This window comes from Centropristis striata, chromosome 12 (assembly GCF_030273125.1).
Source record: "Centropristis striata isolate RG_2023a ecotype Rhode Island chromosome 12, C.striata_1.0, whole genome shotgun sequence".
Taxonomy (NCBI): domain Eukaryota; kingdom Metazoa; phylum Chordata; class Actinopteri; order Perciformes; family Serranidae; genus Centropristis; species Centropristis striata.
This window is the reverse complement of record NC_081528.1, coordinates 30,446,147-30,471,311: the sequence shown is the minus strand read 5'-3', so window position 1 is coordinate 30,471,311 and position 25,165 is coordinate 30,446,147. Positions and strand designations below refer to the sequence as shown.

Here is a 25,165-nt window from a genome sequence, read left to right as displayed (position 1 = left end):
CCATGTGAATATATTTTACTTGGCTATGTTCATGTAAATTCATAGCCAAGAGTTTGAGCAGACATATAAGATTACATGAGAAAAACAAATCATTGTTGCCATGTCTGCATTTTTTGTTTTGTGCTGCTGCTGTCACTTGACTGCTGGTTTCAAATGTCATCATAGAGACATGTTGTATCACACGTTTTGTTTTAAGAGACGGCGTAATTTAATGATATCTGTACTATTGTTAATTAATTATTGTTGATTAAGTAAAATTTTGAGGGTATTCCATTTTGTTTAGACTTCCTCTTATCTACAGTTCATTTATTTGACAACTTTAATTACTTTTAAGATTCAGTAAATATAACCAGCATATAAATGATTAAGCAATATAAAATGTTTTTTTTTTTTAATAAGACTTCATTAATCTGAAAAGCATATTCACAAGCTACCAAGCATCCTGATATGGGATTTTTAAGACAGCTGCAGATACTGATTTTGGAGGGGGAAAATTCATTGATATTCCGATAAAGTGGCCGATATAATTATTTTCTGAGCTGGAATGAAACCACTCTTCAAATGTACCCAGAGAGCTACTTTTTCAAACATAAAACTTTATCAAATAATATTTAACATTGTTATGCATTATTATTCTCATTGTCAGCAAATTATATAAATGATAACTGAGAAAATAAATGATAAATAGGAACTAAATACATAGCTAAATAAACATCACTACTGTTCAGCGTCAGTCAATTGCTGACTATTTAAAACGAAAATGAATATAAAATAATAATAATACCATTTCAAAATCACGCTAAGCAACATTTCCTGCATTATATATTGTGTAAAAAAAGTTTTCATAATGGCACATATCAGACAGTATACACCGATACTGATCTGTCAACTGGCTCTAAGAATTATTATTCAATAATATATATGGATATGTGAGTGGGTAGTTTTGGTTATTTAGGTATATTCTAATACTTGACAGAGTGTTAACACTGTGATAGTGCTACTTCCTCCTCAAGTAACAGGCATGTCTACCTATTTGTTACATAATGTTGTGACATATTGCAGCTCCAGCTTCATTTTTTGAATGACAACTGGTTATCCTATGCTTTTGAGCTGCAGGCTATTTGCATAGAGCCGAGTGGAGTAAAGACTTCTCTCCACCCATAGAAAGAGGGAGGGAATTAGAAGTCAAATTAGGGGAAGAGGGGGGAGTCTGTAATGAAACCAGAGGAAGAAAAAGAAGTGTGGAGTCTTTTAAGGACTACCACGGAACCTCCGCAAGGAAGAGAGGAAGTAGAGAGAGGAAAAGGTTTATTTAAGGGGGTTGACTGCCTTAGAGCCATCAAGAACAACAGAGAGCAGAGTTTCCATCCTTTTTTCACTCTGAGCAACAAAAAAAGAAACAATTCCAGCTTTTTACCCCAATCTTCACAAAACTGAAGTAAGTAAAAGAGTTTTCCCTTAAATATTCACTATATAGAAACTATTTGATGAGCTGTAGGGCCTATAATAGGCCTATTAAGTGTAATAACGTGTGTAAACTGGCGGCATGAAGCGGGACGGACCGGCTGCTGATACACGTGGCACTGAGACTTTTGACGTTAGACACAAAGGCACGTTGTACACATTAAAATATGCGAATATGTGTAACGCAGAAAAAGACTCATTTTGGGGGGGGCGTTCACACAGCGGGAGAAAGTGTCAGTAGAAACCACAAAATGAGGGTGAGTAAAGCTGAAAGGAGCGGGCTGTTTCGGAAGTGACCAAATGACTGCTCTCATGCTGTTACACTAGATTCTGTGTTTATCTTTCTTTCAGCGGTAAACTCCCCAAATTCTGCCACGGTGCTCATTTGTAGGCCTCTAACAGGCACTTTGCTACAATTAGACACATGTTTTATTACACTCTCTTTTAAACGTTATTGTCTGTGGTCGCAGACATGTTTGGGTTAGCCTCTATTGCCTTCATGGGCACCCCTGAAAGTCAGGTTATACTTATATATTTATATTAAAAAAAACTTTTATGATCATGGATTCAAATCATAAAAAAATCCAAAGAGGTCTGAAACAAATGGCATGTTTAAATGTGTGTTTCATGTAGTAACTCAGGAATTTTATGCAAATGTGGGCATAATTAGAATGATAAAACGTGTTTTGTTACCATACATTTTCTTATACATTTGGAATGCAACAATTATTTTTGATGAAATGATGTCAGAAAATAGAGAAACATGCCCATCACATATATCAGAGCCCAAGGTGACATCTTGAGAAAAAAAAAAGTTTGTCCTAAAAATCAGTCCAAAAGATCCAAATGACATTTAATTTCTAGTGACATAAAACACAGGAAAGCACCTAATCCTCACATTTGAGCAGCTGGGCCTGTTCGGTGTTGTGGGTTTCTTTTGCTTTTAACATTACTTTATTAACCATTTCTTAGATTAAATCAATAGATTAATCAGGGAACCACAACTAAATAATATCCCCACATATTCTGATGAATAATAGGCATATTACGCCTAAACTCCATAGCAGAAATGCAGCACAAAGTGTAACAATAATGAAATTACATGATATAAATACTCGTTGAATGAAGAGCCTATATACAAGGTAAAAGAGCCATAATTGATGTGAAAAAAGTAGAAAAGATGTGCTTGAAGTTGATTAAATTCCTCTTTCTTACCACCTCATTCTCACCTATAGACAGGTATTATATCGTGGGAAACCGGTGCTTTTGACATCTTTGTGGGGGTCTTTCCTGTGCATGGAACTCACAATTCCAGCGTTTCGGACAGTCCCTGAATGTGGCAGCAGGCTTGCCCCGGGCCGGGTCTTTTCAGCGGCCGTCCCGGTAACCGGACCCCGGGCTGAGGTCATGCCCGTGGAGAGACAGCTGCTCGCCAGCCTCGGGGGTTGCGCTTTTGGACTTGCGGGGAACAGATGCTCCTAGAGCGCGTGGTTTGTTTTTTGAGGAACTTGTGAGGATAAAGAGTTTGCCCTGCGGTCCTTTATGTCCAGCAGAGGTTGATAAACACGGCCGGTCAAGGTCAGAAACATCCCCACGGGGAGAAAAGAGCAGGGAGCATCCGCAGAGGGACTTGAAAGAAAGCAAGACACGTGATGACTGAAATATGTCATGGTCAACTCAGATTTTAATACAGAAGCAGGGGACATGTTTGATCAAATCATAACAATCCAAAATGTTACACAGCCTCATATAACCCCTCCACTATAAATACCAAAACTGTCCATGACCATAAAAGTGAAGTTAGTCACATTGGTAACATTGCATCAGCCTCTGATGCTCAGGTATTTCAGGAAGCAGATCCATATATGGTGTTGATCTCGGTGCTGGCTTCACCTGCTCTGCCCACACACACACACACACACACACACACACACACACACACACACACTTCACAGTTTCATGACAGGACTCACAAATGCCTGTCAACCCCGAAGGCTCTTTGCCTTTTTTGTGTTTTAGCTTGTTGGCACATCTCTGTTGTGTGTTGACCTTCTCGCCACACAACACCAGCCACTCCTTAAAAGCCTATTATGACAACATGGAGTTCCCAGGTAGCTGCTGTCGTACAAGCAATAAAAAAAACTAGCGGGAAGCAGAGAGTAAGAATGTGTGGAAACCAGAAGTAGAGGCGGAGGAAGCTAAACAGATGGTTGGCTTGAACTTACATGACTCGTGTGTTAGAATTTACCCCTAAGTGATTTAATAATTTTAGTTTCTTCGTAAAAATAATGTAACTTATATTTATTTAGTATTTGATTACTTTTTTTAACAAATGTTTGAGTTGAAAGAAATTTCCCAAACAAGCTGTGCAGTAATGTATGAGCACCCTTCTGATTTCAGAAAAGAGAAAAAAAATGTTGGATTTTCATCAGTGACAGAAAACATGGCCGCCAGCCTTGGCATGGCGGTCTGGTCGCAGGCATGGCAGACATTTAGAGCAATGAGCATCGATTAGACTGGAAGACGAGAGGCCGCGAAATTCATGAAAGACAACCAAACTAAAACAGCCCTCAGAGTGTGTACTGCCAAATGAACGGAGCTGTCTGGATGTAGAGACAGCTGCTTGGAAGCCATTATGATTCTTAATGGTGCTACATTCACATTTATCCCAACAACTTTGCTGACCAATGCTGAAACATTGAAACAGCTGAAACATGTCAAAAGAACGTATTCCTGAAAAGATGCAAAGCAACAGAATGAACGTTATATCCTACATACATGCAACAAAAGTCATATATTTGGATGCAGCCCCTTAGTAATCACCAACATTTTGTTTTATTACGTGTGTGTGTGTGTGTGTGTGTGTGTGTGTGTGTGTGTGTGTGTGTGTGTGTGTGTGTGTGTGTGTTGTATATCCCCTGTGCTCAGATATACACATTAAGGAGCAACTGATACCTTTCTTTCACATGCCCTGTTGTCGTGACACCAGGTAGCCATGACTCTGTGTTGCGTTGACAGCATGGTGTCTGGAGCAATGAGTGTGTGTCATGTGTATTTTTTGTGTTGCAGCCACTGGAGCGTAAAGCCGAACCATGTGACAGTAGGCTCGAGGCCTTTAATGGACCCTGTCTGTTCATGTCTGAAAGAATGCTGTCTGTTCATTCTGCCGGATTAAAATGTAAACAAATAATAACTTTGACGTCTACAGCGTTCCGATTCGGCACTTAACATTTGACTAAAATGTTAACAAAGACACAACCTCTAGCCTCTGACTTTAAAGTCATGCTGCTACCAGAAACAATATGATACATTAAAGTGATGTACTGGTGCTTACAGGGCTGCACAGCTAAGATTAGAGATATTCAAATCTTTTGGCTCGCAGCTTCTTGAACATTTTATGAAGCTATTGTTCAAGCTCATTCAGTTTCTTTAGCTTGATTCCCGCTTCAGGCCTCTATAGCAGTTTGTTGGAGTTATCAAACAGATGCTTAATGCTGAACTTGATATAAGAAAGAATCTGCATCCTCAATTATGTTTCAAGGGGAAAAAAATCCCTATATGGTTGCAGTTTGATTGGTATGATTGTTACATTACTTAAGTTATGCAACATGCTAATTACTTTACATATGTTAAATAAGTTCAAATAAGTCAAGGTTGACAACATTGACTGGACACTAACAGTGGTCTTCTGGGTGAAAGTCCAGTGTGTGCCTACGCTGACTTTGATTAGAAGCGTATTTGTGATGCGTCAAGAACAAATGTAATCCAGGAGAAAATACCTTTCCCTTCTAAACATAATTGGGAATACAGTTTTGTTGTTTGGGAACATCAGGCCTGCATTTTCATCATGTTTCATATGCGATACACTTCATCAAGTAGATTAAATGATTATGCAAACAATCGTTGGTTGTCCTTTGTTTCGCCCCTGATTTTAGTAGACACTCATAGGCAACAAGTCCGTCTTTACAGTCTGTATACTCCAGTTGTTTAATTCACAGATTTATCTGTGGATTAAACATTTACAAGACTGAGTGAATGAGTGCTGTCTCGCTTCGTCGCCTCATTGTTGAAAGTTGGGGAGTTGTGTGTGTGTGTGTGTGAGTATAAGCTGAAGTGGTGGGGTGTCAGTTACACAGAAATCCCCCCTTTTCAAACTCTGTTTTCAGCACAAAGGCAGTTCAGTGGGCTATGGCTAATCGTATTACATGCACGCCTCACGAGCACATACGCAGACACATGGCCACATGCAGAGACAAATCTGTCCCATTAGATCCTCTCGTCTTCTCCCATACACACAAACAAACACAGTGAAGACATGCCCTCATTAGGAACTAATAAAAGTCTTTCCTGTTTGAGGTCTCAGCTCGCACTTCACCCCCACCTCCTCGCCTCTTTTCAAATCAAGTGGCTGAGACTTTTCCTCCCTGTGTTCTTTTCCACTTCTTCTCTGGTTCTCCGCCAAATGGAATAGCAGGTTATATTTGGATCTTTTTTTTCCTACGTGGATGTTTTCTGTGTGTGTGTGATCCTGTCAGGGGGGTCATGACTGGATTCTGTGTCTTGGTCACTCATGTCCCAGGTTACAGTGACCACTGACCTGTCCTGTGATTGTGTGTGTAATCCTGATTTAGGCTTCTTTGGGGACACATTTTAAACCAAAAACCAGTTAATTGCAACCTGTTCTCATCACATATGGAGGCTTTGTCAGAAGCCCTTCGCGTCACTCTTTATCACACTTGGTAGCCTTTTGCATGAAACTACAGTTTGATGCTCCCCTATGGTCATATCTTAAACACGTGGAACATATAGGTACTGTTGTCAAGCCCCCACAAGCAACCTAAGTAAACATGTGTGTGTACTTCCAGGTGGTCATGACTAACCTGACTTTATTTGGTCAGTCACGTCATATGTTTCAGTATTCTGTTCGCGAGTGTGTTGTCTGTTGACATAAAAGCTGCATCACCATGTTGACTTGTTCGCCCCTACAGTAAACTGTAACCTAATTTACATGCTGGTGAAAAGACTCCTCGAACGCAACATTCAGATGGAAATGTCACTCCCTTTTAAGATGCAATCCCTATTTCCAGAACAAAAGCAGACAAGTGAAGCACACAGCATTGTTTCCTCTGGTCAAAATGAGGTGAAATAGCTGCTCTCTTGACAGCTCAGTGGGAGGATTTCTGAGGACAATGCAGTGCAAGGTGTCAGGTACCCAACTGGGATTTACAAAACAATGACCTGTCACATGGGCTCTCATTAGGCAAATTGAGAGAAAAATGCCCGGTCCGAAGGGGCTCCATCAGGTCTCCCCAGTGAAATTAACATAATTCAATAGTACAGATTTTGGGGGAAGAAAGAAAGAAGTGAAAACCTTGTGGAACTTCTTACCCCAAAAAATAGATTCTCATTATGGGCTTTTTCACAATTAACGAACACTTATTTGTAGCCTGATAAATAATAGACGTAATCCTTAGTTGTTGTTTAGTTGCTATTTTTATCTACATTGTGTCTATTTGTATGAAGCCTAATACATTAGGATTCATACATTAATGCAAAGACACTGAGGCTATTATCCATGCTGTGGTAACTGGCAGTGATCCATGTGCCATGTCCATCCAGTGCTTGTTCATGTCAAATCATTGACCGCCATCACCTCTCCTCCGTTACAGAGCGATGGCGCCCTCTCTCCTCCAGGCCTACAGGAGGCGCTGGTGGATGGCGGTGACGGCAGTGATTGAAAACCTGCTGTGTTCTGCCGTGCTGCTGGGCTGGGGCTCCCTGCTCATCATGCTGAAAAGGGAAGGCTTCTACTCCCACCTGTGCTCAGGTAAAAACAGCAGCTCGCCATCACTTAACCCGACTTTTTGTTGCTCTTTAATTCCTCATAAAACATTCCCAACATTGTTTTGTCAATTTAATACTTCATAACCTCCCCTGTTTTTTTTATAATTGCTTATGGATTTTGACCCAAAGACATGTCCATGTACTATTGTAGTGACATTAAAGAATCTTGACTCTCTTGACCCAAGACTCAAGTTTTTGATTGGTCATCCTCTGTTCACATTCTTACCACTCCCCTCTCTTATCTTGTCCCCACAGTGAATGAGTCTGTGGTCGTGTCCTTGGGCAACTCCTCCGACGGTGAGGTGGAGGAGTGGCTCAGCTGCGTGGACCAGGAGGAAATGCTAAATCTGGGCTTCACCATTGGGTCCTTCCTGCTCAGTGCCACCACCCTGCCACTTGGCATCCTGATGGACAGGTTTGGGCCGCGCCCAATTCGCCTGGTGGGCAGGTAATGGCCTTAAAAAAGTCCCACATAGTTCATATTTTTGAGGGAATCTGCATCTGTTAAGTTTAATTGAACAAAAAGCTTCTTTTTTTTTGCGATCAACTTTTTATTGACACCTTTTCAGTAACAGATACATGTGAAATAACGGCAAGCATGACGCTTCATGCATGACACTCAAATGGTGTACAAGAACATAGCACAACAAAACTTACCCCCTCTCCCACCCTCCTCCCAGACAACAACCCATCTTATCCTCCCACTGTTCCCCCAACACACACTTAAAATACAAATCCCAATCCAAAAAGCTTTTTTTAAGATACAGATTTTCTTTATGATTGATGTCATTTGGAAGTTTATGATTTCTTTTGAAATGCTATGATGGTCAGAATCAGGAGTCTGTTCCTCATCTACAACTGATGGATAGTAAAAGAAAAAAGCAGATGGATCACATTCCCAAAGTAGTTTTCCCTCAGTGTGTGAATCAATAAATGTGGGTGTGGCAGTAGAGCGTGTGTGAGCCCGTTGTTTGTATAGTAAGTAGTGAAATTCTTTCTCGTTGGGCGTGAACACAACTGCACTGTCAGAAACAGAGAAGGACTGCCAGTACTACCACATGTGCACCTATTCTCACTCACGTTCAGTTTCGGCAGCTGTGAAAGTGAGCAGAGAGATGCTTTGACAATAAGATGAGAAGTTTATCTGCAGCTGCAGGCTGTTTAACAGTTTCAGCATTTGGCAGATGACCAAAGACTTAACTGCTGTTTTGTGTTTTAATATTATTTCTGTATGAAAATATTGTTTAACTTATGCTGGTATATCCACATCTAGCTAGCCATGTTAAACAAGTCATTTGAATCCCACTTTCACTAAATAACGTGGCGGTTAGATGACTCAAGAGATTTGCAACCACGGAGACTGCTGAGTCATCAGCTGTTCTTCTGGCTTTCTATCATGGCTTCTCTGGGATTTTCTACACGTGTTGCATACGATAAAAATGTATAAAATTTGACTTTCAGTGTGGTAACAGACAATATGCAAGAATTTAAAAAGTCTTTGTTGTTTTATTACAGTTCGTGTTTCGGTCTGTCCTGTGCCATGATGGCCATGTCCGCCTACGACCCACATGGTGAGTACAAACACTAAAACGAGCCAGATAGAAGTTAATCAACTGAAAAATGTGGTCTGAATGTTATCTTTTAGTTTCTGTCTGACAGCTGGAAGCACAAGACACTTACATATGGTGATTATCTCAATTGTTATAAAGCCTGTGGTTTGTCTTGAAGAGCAACATTCTCCATGTTTACATATTTCACCAGTTACGCACATTATACAATACACACATAGCTAAGACGTGAAGCACTAAGTCCTTAGGACTAATATTTACATAACTAAAACTATACATACATTATCAGTAGTAGAACCCTGTAAGTTGTATCACAATTTGATAAGCATCCCTCTTTTAATGGTGGTCTATGGATAAAATGCTTTTTGGATTTTGCGCTGCAATACCGTGAGTAGCCACAGGAAAAGAATGGATGCAAGGTGGAGCAGCAGTGGGTCTTATCCAGTTCCTACAGTCATGGAAAAAAAATATTAGACCACCCTTGTTTTCTCTAATTTCATGTTCATTTTAACGCCTGGTACAACGAAAGGCACATTTGTTTGGACAAAAATAATGATAACAACAAAAATAGCTCATAAGAGTTTCATTTAGGAGCTGATATCTAGCCATTTTCCATGGTCTTCTTGATAATAACCAAAATCATTATCAAGAAGACCTTTACAGTTACTGGCACTATAGCAGCACTTTCTATCTATATAAAGTATTATACATAGCACCTTGACCAGCTTCATAATGGAAAAAAAGAAAAAGAAAATCTCACTTGTTACATTTGTTTCTACGTTTAAACTTATCAGCACAAGACAATTGAATGTCACAGGTGTGCACAGTTGTAAAAATGGGCAGAATTCAAACACTCCACATATAACTTCTTCCACATCCTTCTTTCACAACTGTCCATGTAACTCTTAAGTTTCACCGACTAGCTCTGGCTGCAATGGACACCATGTCATTTCAGATGGAAAGAGTGTGACTGAAAACCAGATCAGGTTCTGAACAATGGCTGACAGCCAGCCGTTATCACACACATCTTTAAAACAGTGGCTCAGCTGGAACTAAATACATACCAGGAAATGTCTGCGTGCTACCTAAAATGCAATGTTTTTTTGTTTTGTTTTAATTGTTCATAGCAGTCTCCAAAAATAAACTCACAAACAAGACACAAAATGCATTAAAAATGTTTAGTTTTACCCTGTTTATGATCAGCTTTTCACATCATGTTCAAGTGTTGCATGTCCACCAATTTTATTCTGAGAGAGTTGATTTGGCCTCTAACCTTTCTGTGTTTTCTGTTTTTCTCTGCAGTTCTGTCAGCGCTCATTTTCTTGGCTCTCTCCCTGAACGGCTTTGGAGGCATCTGCCTGACCTTTACTTCACTCACGGTGAGACACACAGAATACAGATAAATATAATATTAATGTTGACACATGAGACTAAATATTACCTTGTTAATATTGTGGTAATTACATAATCAGTTGTGCAAAATTTAGATACATCATCAGCGTATTGCAGATGTACACTGCACGGAGATAACTTTCTGTGGTCAAACAGTCAATAATCGAATCGTTACTTTGTTTTTTTTTGTTTTCTGTAGTTGAACTGATTTGACTCTGACTCTTCTGTGTGCAAGTTTCATTGTTTTGGTAGATGAGGTCTAGTTCACATGATCAGGGACACCCTTATTTTGGTTGGGTATTGTGTGTCATTTACGCCTATGCAAAGGACCTGTTCTGACCTGGTGGAGAAAGAAAAAAATGACATAGAGGGAGAAAAGGAAAATGAACTGTGCTTCGGGAGTGTTGTTGTATTTTATCAAATGTCTTTGCTTTCACACAATGTACTTTATGTGTATTTAAAGCTGTCTTAGGACAGCCTTAACAAAATGTTATCTTTAAAGGGATAGTTCCGTTTTTGTAAGTGGGGTTTTATGAGGTACTTATCCATAGTCAGTATTGCCTACAGTAGATGGCCGTCAGCATGCCCCTAGTTCGGAGAAGCAGGCAGGAGTAAATGATTAAACATTTTTATGTAAAATGACTGTTTTTGTCAACAACTAGCTTCATGGTAAAAAAAAAATAATATGGGGCACACAAAAATTATTAAATTATTTGCGGTATATTTAAGTCAGGTTTCGAGCTGAAAGGAAATTAGGTATTTATTTCTGTCTCTTCCTCTTGAGTTGCTAAACATAACAACCAACTAATGTGAGAAACAAGCATGTCTCTTAAATCAGCATCATGTTAAGAATTGTCAATGAAGAAGAGGGTCATTTCGAAGGTTGTTAGTACCAATGTGGCACCAAAATGATCCACCATGAAGCCGACCCCCAGTTCCTAGCTCTCTACTGTGGTTACATAACTCATATTCTGAGAAATGACTAACGCAAGTTTGTGTGTGTACCTGGAACAAATAACGGGACAGTTTTGGTAGCTGAGAGTCTCAGCGTGGTCGGGGCCTCTATTTGTCTCAGCTGAGGAAACAGAGTGTGCTGTGACTGGGAGCTGTGTTTGTTTACTTTCACGTCAGGCATGTGTGTTTGCGTGTGATGTGTCAGCTGGTGCCAACATTATCAAGTGTGTTTTATTGGTGCCGCCTCCTGTGTCCTGGCAAGCATTTAGGTATGTGTGTGCGTGTCCGCGCTGCACATGACTTCTCCCAGATGGAAAGTCTCCCATTCTTCTTTCCACCAATAACGGCCCGGGGTTGATTGCACACCCTCCCCAAAGCTCGGCCCTCTCACCTCTAATCAAAACAGTCAAGGCCAAACTTTCTCTTGTCCCTTCTTTTCTCTCTCACTTCCTTCCTTCTTCCTTTGTTCTTGTCTTCCCATCTTCCTGACCTCTGCCGTTTCTCTGTTCTGCCCAGCAGTCAGCAGAAAATCAATGCAGAACCTTTTAAACTCTGCATGACTGTGCACACATGTGAATGTACACGTGTGTGTGTGTGCACGGTTATGCACACACAAGGAAACGAACATGAAACAGATGTTTAGGCAGATGACCTTACCCCTGTATGATAGCTGCAGCCTGGCTCTGCACCAAAGAAAAGCTAAGACACCTGTCTCTGTCTGTGGCTCAAATTAAATAATATGCACCCTTACAGTAAGCTGTGCCAAAGAATCCATAGTATCCATGCAAAAATCGTGTTAATTTTTAATGGACAGATGCCTCACTTTAATAAAGTTGCTCTCATGTCCTGCCATAAAATTATATATTAATGTTAGTTTCCACTTTTACTGAGTAAAACCTTTTAACCAACCAGTCCTGATCATAACCACCCAATAGTATATATTATTTTTCAGCATTTAATCATTTTAAATGCCAGTTTAAATTACGAAGAATTCTAAGAAAATCACATATTTGAATTATTTTGTTTATTTGTTTAGTGGGGAACTTTTTTTCCTTATCAGAAAGAGTTTCATTGTTATGTTTTTATCAGTGAGCCTCCTTCGACCTTATGTTGATCTTCAACCACCCTTTGTTGCTTGCCTTACATGTCGTCACTTCCCCAGACGGAGCTAGCTCTGCACACAAGTTTTGAGGCTTATTTCTAGGTCACAAGTCCACGTTGACACTTGTTTATATATGTTGATGTCTGCATTCGGTTATCTGGAGGTCAAAAGACCCCTTTGAAAATGACCATGCAAGTTTTTCCCTTGCCAAAACTTGGAGCAATATTTACCCGCCTTCCTAACAAGCTACCATGTCATTTTTTTACAACAATTATATTGGTAATGATAACAACTGCGACTCATGGTAGCAGCATCACGGAAACATGGAAACTAGTTTTAGTGTTTGGCCACAAACACACACTCAAAACATTCACACAGGAGGCAGTGTATGCTTTCTACTCTATTAATACTACACAAACACAAAATTATTATCGCACACACACATGTACAGACTTGAGTAATGTTCCGCTCCCCCCTCCTCCCCTCTGTCCCCGTCTGACCTCTGTGTCTTTGTTTCCACCTCTAACTGGTTTGGCTGTCGCAGCACTGACTGACGTCCACACTGTTGTTGTTTTTATTGTCGTTCTGGTGAGCGAATGACAGAAGAGGACAAGGACAGAGAGACATTCGCATGCATTCCATCATGATTTAAACCATGTGTTTTAGAGTGAACCTCAGTTCTTGCACAAGGAAGGAAAGAAATAAAGAGCATGTGTGCCTCCATGAGCCATAATTAGGGACATAACTCCACTGATTCAGAGAGTCTTTTGCAGGATTTAACACAATCACAATTGTTAATTTAAAAATACACAATAATGAAATATATTTTAAAGTTTTCTTGATTGGTGGAAATCATGATACAATTTAAAACAATAATACTTGTGTTCCGTGCATATATACTATTTGTATAGTAATAATACATCAAGTCATACTGAAAACAAAATCTTAAAATTTGCAGAGACATTAAAATTCCACAGAAGGAGCCAGTAAATTACAGTGCAGAGGGCAAAGGATTATTGGTTTAAATTCATGGAGCAGTGTCGGAAATCTTGAATTAAGTGATTTCGTTGACAAAATAACCATTTGAAGATGGCTCAGATTGCCCTGTTTAAAAAAACTCTAAATAGGTAGTTTGTGATGGTTTTATTAAAGACTTCAAAACATTATTGTGTGCTTTTCATTCAACGTTAAATTAGAGTTTTGGGAAACATTATAATACACTATCATGTATAAGTAAGAGTGATTGTTTAACTTTCTGATGAGCATGTGTCACCTTACATAGCCTCAGCCACCATTACATGAATGTGTGTGAATAGGTTAAATTCTGACATGCAGTGCTTTTGGTGGTTGTAAAGGAAATGCAAATGCAATCTATTTATTTATCTTTCTGGCTTATAAATTATCCAAAAAGTGTTTGTTTGTGTGCATGGATGTATACTGTAGGTATGTGTGAGTGTAAGGATGGAAAAATACAATAGAAAAGCATAATAATAAAAAGAAAAGGGAGTTTTCATATAATTTTCAAACGTAAAAATGTGTTACGTAACGTTGCCCTGAAAAAACGAAAGAAACTGTGATTGAAATGTCCAAATGTTACACCGAACTCTTTATTTGGCCTCATTGATCTGTGCTAACACACTTTTGTCGTTTCCCAAAAGCACACAACCTTCAGGTGACCTGGTTTCCAAATACTTAACTACCATTAATGATGCATGTCAACTATGTCACGTATGACTGTCAGCTTGCGTGTCCGATTAACAATGAAGGAATGAGAAACTTCTTGTTGTAACTTGTTGTAACAGATGTAGTATTGTCCTTCAACAGGACTGGCTGCACACAGGGGCATGTCAGATCACATGCTAGTGACAAAACTTGATCTTGGTTGTTCCTTGATGTAATTCATTAGAGCTGTCACTCATCCATGTGCTAACTTTGGTCTCAGCTAGTTGAGAGAGGCTCCGCTTCTTGTAAATTTGCTCTACAAATAGAGGCCGCTACAGGGAATTGTGGATGACTCTTAGAAAGATGCTCACACATTGTGGTTTGAGGCTTTTATAAAGGGCAGCTTGACCACCATCTTTACATCTTCTTTTTTTCATCTTTTTGTTATATAAGTGTAGTGCAGCTGAACATGAGCACTGTGCCAACGCTGTGAGGGCTAAGGGTCTGACCAACAGTATGAAAGGGCGGCAGAGAATTGAGGTAGAGAGAAGAAGCTGGTGCTAATCAGCTGTGGTTTAGTGTTTCCTGCTGGGATCTCCACAGAGAGAAAGGCTGCAGCTGCAGCTTGGGGAGATCAGTCAAACCAAAAAAATGTTCCTCCCACTACTTCTCTTTTTCGTCATTTCTCTCCCTGCTTATTTTTATACACCGCTCTCCTACTTTCTCCTTCTTCTGTTCCATTTTTTCCCCACTTTAGCTCCCCGTATTCTGCCTCGATTCCACATGTTCATAGCTGCATCACAATTTCGGTGCTCATTAAGCCACTATTTGGCCCGTGCTCTCAGTGATTAAGGTCTTAATTAAACTTGGTGCCAACTTCTTACAACACCCAAGTGAGTGAGCACAGCAGGAGTAGAGCCTGAACTGATTAGTCGTGACAAGAGAATGGGCAAAGCTCAATTGTGTGTGACTTCTTGACACCAGTTGACCCTCGGGTTGCCTCCATACAGTCACGTGTTTCTGTCGTTAGCGTTAGCATGCAGGACATGTGCTGCAAGTGTGAAATATGTATTTTATGAGAACAAGAACATGAGTGGTGGGAATCACGCCTGCTGCTGGCACATGCACACACACATTTCACACTTTGTCTTTGCTTTCTGCCTCACACACAAATCTGTCAGACACACTGCTGCTTTTCTGAAAGCAAACATCAGTTTTGCTGTCATCTTGCATGGTTGGAATATCTTTGCTTTAACATTATTAAGAGATGGAAACTCCACTGTGTGCTCAGAGGGCCCTCTCGCCTACATTCCACAAACCAAAGAGTCCAGCGCCGTAGATCTCATGGCCACAGTCAGGCAGTGAAGTATTTCGATTCTCAGAAGCGCTGAATGAAGACGGGTGTTCTCCGGGATGTTTTTTTCCCAAACTCGCCCAGACAGTCAGGCTCTCTCTTGAACATCCTCAGGAAAAGTTTTTTTCCTGTTTACCTGCCAACCTCGTTGTTGTATCGGCCCTATGTGTGACCTTGTGCTTCCCCCTGTAACACATGGAGACACACGCACTAGTCTGCTAGCCACAAACTGTCACCACAGCCTAATCTCCTGACGGCAGCCAACACACTTAAACATCTTTATTCAAAGAAAAGCACACATTAATTCTTCCACCTTTAGGTCTTGCTGTACTCAAGAACCAAAAGCAGCTGTAGGAATGTTCATACGTGGTTTTCAGCCTTTCTTGGAAATTATTTAACAGCTTCTTGGCAACCACTGAGTCTTTTAAAGAACAGTCATATAACAGTTTAACAAGAGTTTATGATAAATTCCCAGTCGTGATAATTAGAAACACATAATGAGATATATAGCTGCTCATATCAATAGTTTTTTATATTAACAAAGCATCAAATGACCACTTGTATGTGTAAGTGGTCACTTGAGTTAACAAAACCACACATAACATACGCCTTCCCCCTCATGATTTATATCTGAATCTTCAGTGTCACTCCACCCAAGAAAGTCAAACATAATGTGAAAAGAACAGATAAATGTCTGAATTGGTAGGTTCTTTGTTTCCATTAATTGCAAAAAGTGCATCATTGTCATAATGTTACCAATTTCTCAACTCTGACTTGACATAATTTAGTCCAGCCTTAGTGAGATCAGTGTGGAAAGTGCACACTGTGGGGGAAAAAAAGGGACACTGACACTACAAGGTAAACTGTGACCAAGCGGGGAGATTAAGTGACGCCAACAGAAGTTTGGAAAACCTTGCTCAGTGTTGAGAGAATAGTGAGCTTGTCAAATCCCCCACATGTGATTTTATAATCATGATTGACCCATTTAAAACTCTAATCAAAGGACACTGAGTGTGCTGGCAGCACAATAGGTCATTGTTATGTTCGCTAAGCTTCTTACTACTGTAAATAGGTCGACCTAATATATGATGTGTTAGTGCCTGGTGCCCACCACCTTGTCCTCTTTGTCGTGTGTCATGCGTGACCCCTCGCCGGGTCCACCGAGCCCTCTGAAGTTCCACAAAAGCTGGCTATAGGTCGGCTCCCACATATTTAATCCCAACTCAAAAGAATTTGTTGAAAAAGCAAAAAAAAAAAAAAAAAAGATGGTGTGCCTGAGTAAAGCTTAGTCTGTGTTTGAACTATAGGGTCACTCAAGGCCCAAACTGGGTCATGACTTTGTTTCTTGTTTCCTCATGACATGGAAACTAATATTTTTTTAATGAGTCTGCTCTGCGGGGAGAAAGAAGTGTGACTGGGTGCAAACCCAAGAGGCACCAACAGTTCACGGTCTGGTTCACCCTGCTGACAGACAGCAGCTGTCTGCCCTCTGCTGGTCAAAATAACACACTGCATCTGGATGAAACAGAGGTCTGCATGAACATGTTTGATTTGTGTAATAACTGACATATATTGTATCTGTCCCTGCAGCTCCCCAACATGTTTGGTGCTCTGAGCTCCACCGTCATGTCTCTGATGATTGGCTCCTACGCCTCCTCTGCTGTCACCTTCCCTGGAGTCAAGGTAAATTACAAAGACTAAGTAAACAGAAATGTAATGTTGTTAGTTTTCCTCAAACAAAGCACATACATTTTAAGCCATGGTACTACATTACATGACTTTTCAGGACATGAACAGTGTTATCGGTAAGATTATGTGTTATTTATTTGATTTTTAAGAAAAAAATATCACATATTTATGAGCTCTATGAGGGTGTGAGGTTAGGTTCCAAGACACGATCAAGTGATGGATTTTCAGAGGACTTCAGAGTGTGAGAGCCCAGGACAAAACATGGTTCAAATCCATTTTTAAATTTAGTACGTACCCTGAGTATGTAGGTACTGTTAACTGCAGTATGCTTACAATTGGGGCACTACTTCATCATGACATTGTGCATTGAACTTTGACCCTCTTGCTCACAATGCTGCACACAGGACTGTGGGTCAGAATAGTCAGAAGAGCATGCTGGCTTCTGCAAAATGTGACCAAATACAAGAGCAATTCCTGGTATTTTTTGGCATACTGCATTTGACAGACATACTAAATATTTTTGCTGCGTAGTAAATTGTACAGCATGATGGGTTTTGGAACACACAGTTTGCTGGTGTTGTCTTTATAGTTTGTTCTGTTGCCCCCAAGTGTCCAAACAGTAAATGACATTGCCTAAAGCACATGTAACTTGCTTAAAAAATAACAATTATATTCCTCCCCTCTTATCTTCATCACAGCTGATCTACGATGCAGGCGTGTCCTACCAGGTGATCATGTGGACGTGGGCAGGTCTTGCCGGATTTGTCTGTCTCAACTGTTTCCTCAACTGGCCAACAGAAGGCTTCCCAACACCTGATGAGGTCGACTACAGGTCAGTGTGTGCTCTGGTTCGGCTGAATCTTTTCCTCAGAGACACAGCAAAAAGATGGTTATCAATTTAATTTCTCCTTCAACCTCAACCTCAAACTCAATGTGTGTGTGTGTGTGTGTGTGTTTATCTATAACAGTAAGATTCTCACCAGGCAAGAGTTGCCTACGTCTGACGAGAAGGTTGTTGGCGAGAGACTGAGCCAGAAAAATGGAGACATCCGACACTCCACAGAGAAACTACCTAATGGATCTGACGCTGCACCCAGTCAGTTAATAACAAACAAACACACACACAACTTTTGCTCCCAGACATTTACTTAACATTAATGCCTACCAGTCTTATCATCTTGTGTACCATGAAAACAAAAGTCAACTTTATTTGTAAAGCACTTTAAAACAACCATAGCCGCAACAAAGTGCTGTACATAAACAAACAGAACAAGAGACAATAAAATAAATACAACAGGTATAAACACTAAAATAAATTTTAGTGAATTTTAGTAAAATAGATTCATTGTTTTTTAAAAAACAGTTTAAAAAACAATAAATAAAAGCAAACCATAAAACACTAAAAACAAGAGCAGAATCTCATGGTTAAAAGCCAAGGAATAAAAATAGGTTTTACCTGGGACATCACATGGTGGATACTTCATCAGGGTGTGACTAATTCAACCAAAAAGCAATTAATTTTTCTTATACTAAGAAGTTAAAGAAATTTAATTGGTCATTTACAGGAAAAGTTATCAAAGAAAGAAGTTTGTTTTGCAGAAATTGGCGTTTTCGGCTTGCCTGTCCTGTTAATCATCTTGTCACATGATTATCAGGACAGGTATAGGGGTTCTCCTGGGTGGGCTGTGACTTCCAGGCTTTGAACAACCTTCTTATACTTATGACAGAACTCCTTTGCTGAAAGACTGACAACTTTTTCACATTATTCTGGTAGAAATTAAGAATAAAAGCGTGTGGATAAAAATAAATAAATTAACTTGTGTCCGATGAAACTAACCGTGTCCCCCTCTCTCAGATGCTGTTCCCTTCCGTCGCTCTGTGTTCTCTCCTATCTTCCTGTGGAGTCTGGTTACCATGGGGATGTCCCAGCTGAGGATCATCTTCTTCATGGGGGCGATGAACAAGATGCTGGAGTTTATGGTCACCCACGGCGAAGAGCATCGTGAGTGTCAATCCCTCAACCACATTCCCACGAAAATAATTAATGTTGTTGTACGTTATCCAGAACATCTAAAAGCTACTGACAGAGTGGGTCTTTGTTTTTATATTTCAGCATCTGAGGAGCTGGTGACTGAGGCAGCAGAGAAAGGTGAGCCATGTAAAAACTCATCTTAAATTCCTGTGGACCAGTCTGGACATTTTTGGCTTTTTAGTTTTCAATTACTTTATTTGTGTTTATGCATTTGGAATACATTTTGGCAAGGAGGAGAAGTTTTCACTCTCCCGAATTTTGGAATTTCAACCTCAGCTCCTATAATGAGCCTAATGAGCCAAAATACAGACACTTAGACCTTTAAGAACAAAATATCCCCATTGAAACCACATTTTTATCCCATGGCCATTACGGCATATAATCACAAATACTATTACATCCAGTAATAGCCCTGGATTTAAAATGTTTTCGTTTTTGCTATTTTTTTTAACCAAATTGAGTCACTTGCCATCTGAGGAAAATACAGTACATGATACTTTTCTGGTTTCCACTGCGTTCCACTGACATATCCCAGACTGTGAAAAAGAAACAAGATAAAATCCCCTTAGCATCTAGTATACAAAATATTTTTTTTTTCTTTCATAAACAGAACAGTAGCATTATGTTAACAAACTATCATTTAAAGGGTTCAAATTCGGAAAAATAAATGGTATAGAGGTGAAAGTGGAAAATAATATAAATATATAATTGTCTTCTGAGATAACAAAAGGGGGCTTTTTAAAGGGATCCACAAGGGTTAAATGCATATAGTTCACATGACTTTTGTATAACTTGTAATTGATTTTTCTTCTGAATTTCTTAATTTCATTTAATGTGTTTTCCTTCAGTTGGTTTCTACTCGTCCATCTTCGGCACGCTGCAGCTGCTGTGCCTGGTCACGTGTCCTCTGATTGGCTACATCATGGACTGGAGGATGAAGGACTGTAACGATGAGAAGACCGCAGGCGCAGAGAAGAAGTATGCCTAGGAGTCTTATATACAATAAAATAAAATAATACAGAGAGGTGGTGCATCACAACTCGTAGAATCAACTATACTGATAAAATTGTCGTGGCAAGGCAAGTTTATTTATATAGCACATTTCAGCAACAAGGCAATTAAAAGTTCTTTACACAAGACCTCAAAAGCATCACAACAAAGGGCAGGATAACAAATTTAAAAAGGACATTTGATTTCAGTTAAATAAAAACCGTTAAAATAAAATAGAAAGAAAAAACAAAATATGTTGTAAGTTAGTAAATTATTAATATAATAAAACTTTCATACAAAAAGAGTCAAAGTTACTGTGCAGCGTTATATACACGATCGCTCATAAAATTAGAATTAAATATGTTCTCAGACACAATCCTCTGTTAATTGTGGTTTCATTTTCATTGTGATGTTTGGAAGATATTGATTAATAAAGTTTTGAGAAGATATACACTTTATCTGTCAAGAATAAATCACATTGTCACAATCATTTCATGGAAATAGGTAAAAAATATTTTATTCCAACTTTATGGGCGACCATGTAATTAAAAAAAAAGTGACATATGAATAGAATAGAATAGAATAGAATGCCTTTATTGTCACTATACACATGTACAATGAGATTTAAGAGCTGACTCGAGAAAGCAGTGTGACAATAAATAAAATACATAAAAGATATACAATATAAACATAAACATACACCTACTTAGGCAAGTAAATGTAAAGAAAAAAATATATATAAGATATAATGTAAAACATAGGCAAGAAAGGGAGGTAAGGTGCACAGTCTTCAATTGAATTTGCCATGATGCTATTTAGTGTTCATTTGCACATTGAAGGACAATTTATTGCACAACTTATTGCACATTGCCAAAGAAATATGCAATGCAATGTAATAAAATAAGTTAGTAAAAGGTGACATGACTTGGTTCAGTCCGTTCAAACATGTATGCGGGATGGTGCCCTTATAATTGTGAGTGGTTGAGCATCACATTAACATAAAAACACCCCTGTGTCTGTTACCTCATCAGACCAGTCAGTGGCAAGAGAGACCGTAAGATCCAGAAAGTGACCAATGCCATGAGGGCCTTCATCCTCACCAACGTGCTGCTGCTCGCTTTCGGATGCTGCTGTCTCATAGACAACCTGCCTCTACAGGTAGCGCGCACACACACACACACACACACACACACACACACACACACACACACACACACACAAACAAGTAAAGAATAAATAGTCCCACATATTCACTAAATGTGCTGCATCTTTTTTCTCTTCCCCTTCCTCAGATCTTGACCTTCATCCTCCACACAATGGTCCGAGGCTTCATCCACTCCTGCTGCGGAGGTCTTTATGCTGCTGTGTGAGTACTGCAATGCCAACATCTGCACCTTCATCACACAAATCTTAGCAGAGACGGGAAAACATAGACCTTCGGGGTGCAATGTTTCACAAAATTCACGCTTAAACCATGAAGCAATCATTAAAGTGGCGTCATGATTGAACACATTGTTTTTTAACAAAGTAGAAATACGGAGTAGCGTGCCTTTAGTTTCCAGTTCATTAATGAGATCATAAACTTTATAACAGTATAATATTTGAAACCTCCCTCATTTAGAGTTGTTTCCAAGCAGCACATAAACACCAGACATAAAGCAGCATTTTACAGTGTGATAAAAGCAACCAGATGTGGTGACAAACACAAGGGATTCTGCAATAATACTGTTAAATAACCACACCTCTGCAACCATTCAACACGTTCTTTTAACAAAAAACACAAACTGTTTGGTAGTCTAGTCTCGAACAATGAAGCAAGATATCACAAGATATGATACAGTTGAACCACTGTTGTTTACTTGCAGAACATGTTGTCATGTATGTATGCCTTTAATGCACAATTAATGGAAAGTATTAGTAGTGTAGTGTGCAGTTACTGGAGTTTTACTTTTAATGTGGTGTGTCAAACTGTCGGTGACCACCTGTATTTTTCCCACAGCTACCCGTCCAACCACTTTGGCACTCTGACCGGCCTCCAGTCCATGATCAGCGCTGTGATCGCCCTGCTGCAGCAGCCACTCTTCATTGCCATGGTGGGACCTCTGAAAGGAGACCCCTACTGGGTGAGGATGCAGACTTATCTCTAACTCATACATATCTCTCATGTGATCTTCATACCTTCACTCTACCTCACTGCATTTAAAAAAAAACAAATTTGCACACTCTTCTAATGCATGGAGAATGTTATCTGAGTAATTCACACCCAGAGGTACTTGTACCTTAGGGGATCTTTCTTTAGTTTGGGGGCGTAGCTCAACCAATTTAAATAACTGATTTGATGATAAAATAAAAAAAATATATATCCATATATTGAGTCAGTTGCATATAAACAGCAATGGAAAAAAAATATTAGACCATTCTATCTTCAATTTCTTGTTCATTTTAATGCCTGGTACAACTAAAGGTATATTTGTTTGGACAAATACAATAGTAACAACAAAAATAGCTCATAATATATATAAATTGTCTTTATGTAAGCAACTATCCTACTTTTTATATATATATATATATATATATATATATATAACCCAATAAATATGATTGTTTTATTGATTAGTTAGCAACATTTTGCTGAAAGTAATGTGTAAATGCTCAAGAACCAGCTAAAAATAACGACTATACAGCTCAGTTAGTTCGCTATCAAAAAGTAGTGGCTAAATGGATGAAATACTTAATTAAAAGTATCCTGTTGAAATAAAATGAAGGGCTTAAAACTTGACTTCCCTACCATCTGTGTCTGCCACTAGCGCGTAGTGAAAATGCAAACTTAACCAAACTAACCTTAATACTCAAAGCTATTCCTGTGAAAACAAAAATACCAATATCGAATATTGTAAAACTTGCTGAATGAACTATGGCACTCAGCAGGAACTGTCTGACTCACACTATGAATTTACATCTCTACCATCCAGATCAACCTCGGCCTGCTCATCTGCTCATTGGCCGGCTTCCTGCTGCCGGGTTACCTGTTCTACCACCGCAGACAGTTGATGAAGGAGAAGGAGTCCAGAGACAAGCGGGCAGCCGAACAGGAGATGCAGGCGCTCAACAACACTGAGTCCAACGGCTACAAACCTCACAGCAACGGCCTCGCTGCTGTGGAGGCTTAGAGCGGCGCAGAGCAGAGGATTGGGGGAAATTGTAGGATTTATTTTTGTACATGCCGTCAAAATGAGCAACAGCAATCGACTCATCCATATGTTTTTTGTCTTGATATTTTTTTTTTTTTTTGCTGGTGCACATTTTGTTGGCCACAAACCATACCACAGATAGGATTCCTCGTGTTTTTTCGGGAGATGTGTCATCATCATTTGTTGCTGTTTATTTATTTTGGTTTAGTTTCCAAAAGCCAAATTAGTGTGATTTAAAGCCATAGATTTCACTCACAAGCACACGCAGAGACACACACACACCCTGGTATGGCCTGTGTGTCAGACTGCAGATATCACGGTACTTGAAATAGTTTTCAAAGACGTCTGATAATCATCACAGTCCTCGCTAACACCAAAGAACAGCTTGAAGATATTAGTAAAGTTACACTCTCTACTCCAGTATTGTTTCAAAAAGTGTGCTTAATGAAGCAGCATTTGAGTATATTGTGCTCTTTCTACTGTAATCCCTCCCAAAGATATAAATATATATCTATAAAACAAAGCACACAAGTGTTTAAAGCATCTGAACATCTGAAAACCAGACTTCTATAAAGAGGCCTTTGGGGTATTTTCACACAGACACACACACACACACACACACACACACACACAAGTACACACACAGATAGGCTGGTTGTAGAGACACCATAACTACCTCCTCGTTTCCTTTGTTTTTGTACCGTCTCTCTGCAACCGACTCCTACATCTGTCTTTTTTTCACATTAGGAATAATTAATTAATTCTTCAATTGTCAAAAAAACCCCAATATTATGAATTTAATCAGTTCAGAATTTCTCCTTGTACATGCATGTTCTTCAGATGTATTGCTCAGTCAGCCCTCACATTTCTGGATTTTTTTTAATGTAGGAAAACATTTTTTAAATGAAAAAATCCACAAGGAAAAATATGACTGACTTTTAAAACTCTGACACACAGTGTGTGTCAATGTAATAAATCACTTTGTACTGCTTTATGCACAAAAATGAACTAGTGTGTGTATAAAATATGTATTTAAGTGTCTTTTTATACTCTAGCTGCAGTAGAATTAAAAAGGGAAGCATTTGTTTCTGTATCAGTTACTTTGTAGTGTGCTAATTATAAATGAAGCTCAGATGATTTGTGTATTCTGCTTTTGCCTTTTTTTTGTTGTGTATTGATTTTCAAACAAACCTCCATCAAATTTCTTTTGTAAATACAACTAAGGTGTGTCTTTTATTTTGTTACATATTCTGCTTGCTTTACTATATATGGATGTGTACGGTATATTAACTGAAGACACTGGCTGTGGTTAAACTTGTTTTTTAAATGTGATTTTTCTGCTTGAAAAAAACAGAAAAATGTGCATTCTTCCAAAGTGATGACAAGATGTGTGTCTATCCTGTACTGTTTGTTCTGCAGATTCTGTAGATTTATTGAATTTGTTGTATATTTTTTAATTTTTTGACTCAATCTATGTCAGTGTCAAGACCGCTTTAGTAGAGTTTCCTTTCTTGCTTTCTAGTTTTCCATCAGAAATGTTTAGCTTCTTGAATGTTTGCTTTCTCTCCATGAAGGAGTTTCTGTTTTATTTCAACTCTGTGCCTTTGCTGCCATCTTGGCTTTATTGCAATATATATGAATGCCTCTGCCAAACATCTTTCTCTGTAAACCAAAGCCATGTGTAGAAACTGTCCATAGCAAGGCCTTAAAACACAAAGCATTAGTGCTGCAATAGATACCGATTTGCCTTTTGTTGATAGTCACAGGTGTTGATTCAGCTTTATGGTAACTTTTGAGGCTGTACTTTGTGTTGTTAAGTATAAATACTGTTGAGTGCATTACAATCAATGTGTTTGTGAGGTTTGTCATTACTTTCCTCTTGTACTGTACATTATTTTGTGATGTTTGAAACATATGCACCAG

The 25,165-nt window shown here is 39.1% G+C and overlaps 1 protein-coding gene across 1 annotated transcript; it reads left to right on the top strand.

Moving 5' to 3' along the window:
- Positions 1–1,260: 1,260 nt before the first annotated feature.
- slc43a1a (solute carrier family 43 member 1a) lies at positions 1,261–24,930 on the top strand. The gene is made up of 15 exons (XM_059346577.1): positions 1,261–1,438; positions 7,134–7,291; positions 7,564–7,756; positions 8,824–8,879; positions 10,179–10,255; positions 16,931–17,023; positions 17,728–17,861; positions 17,998–18,125; positions 18,885–19,031; positions 19,143–19,178; positions 19,910–20,039; positions 21,083–21,209; positions 21,344–21,417; positions 22,051–22,174; positions 23,024–24,930. The coding sequence occupies exons 2-15, from the start codon at positions 7,138–7,140 to the stop codon at positions 23,219–23,221; spliced, it is 1,671 nt and encodes a 556-aa protein (XP_059202560.1). The 5' UTR covers positions 1,261–1,438; positions 7,134–7,137; the 3' UTR covers positions 23,222–24,930.
- Positions 24,931–25,165: the final 235 nt, after the last annotated feature.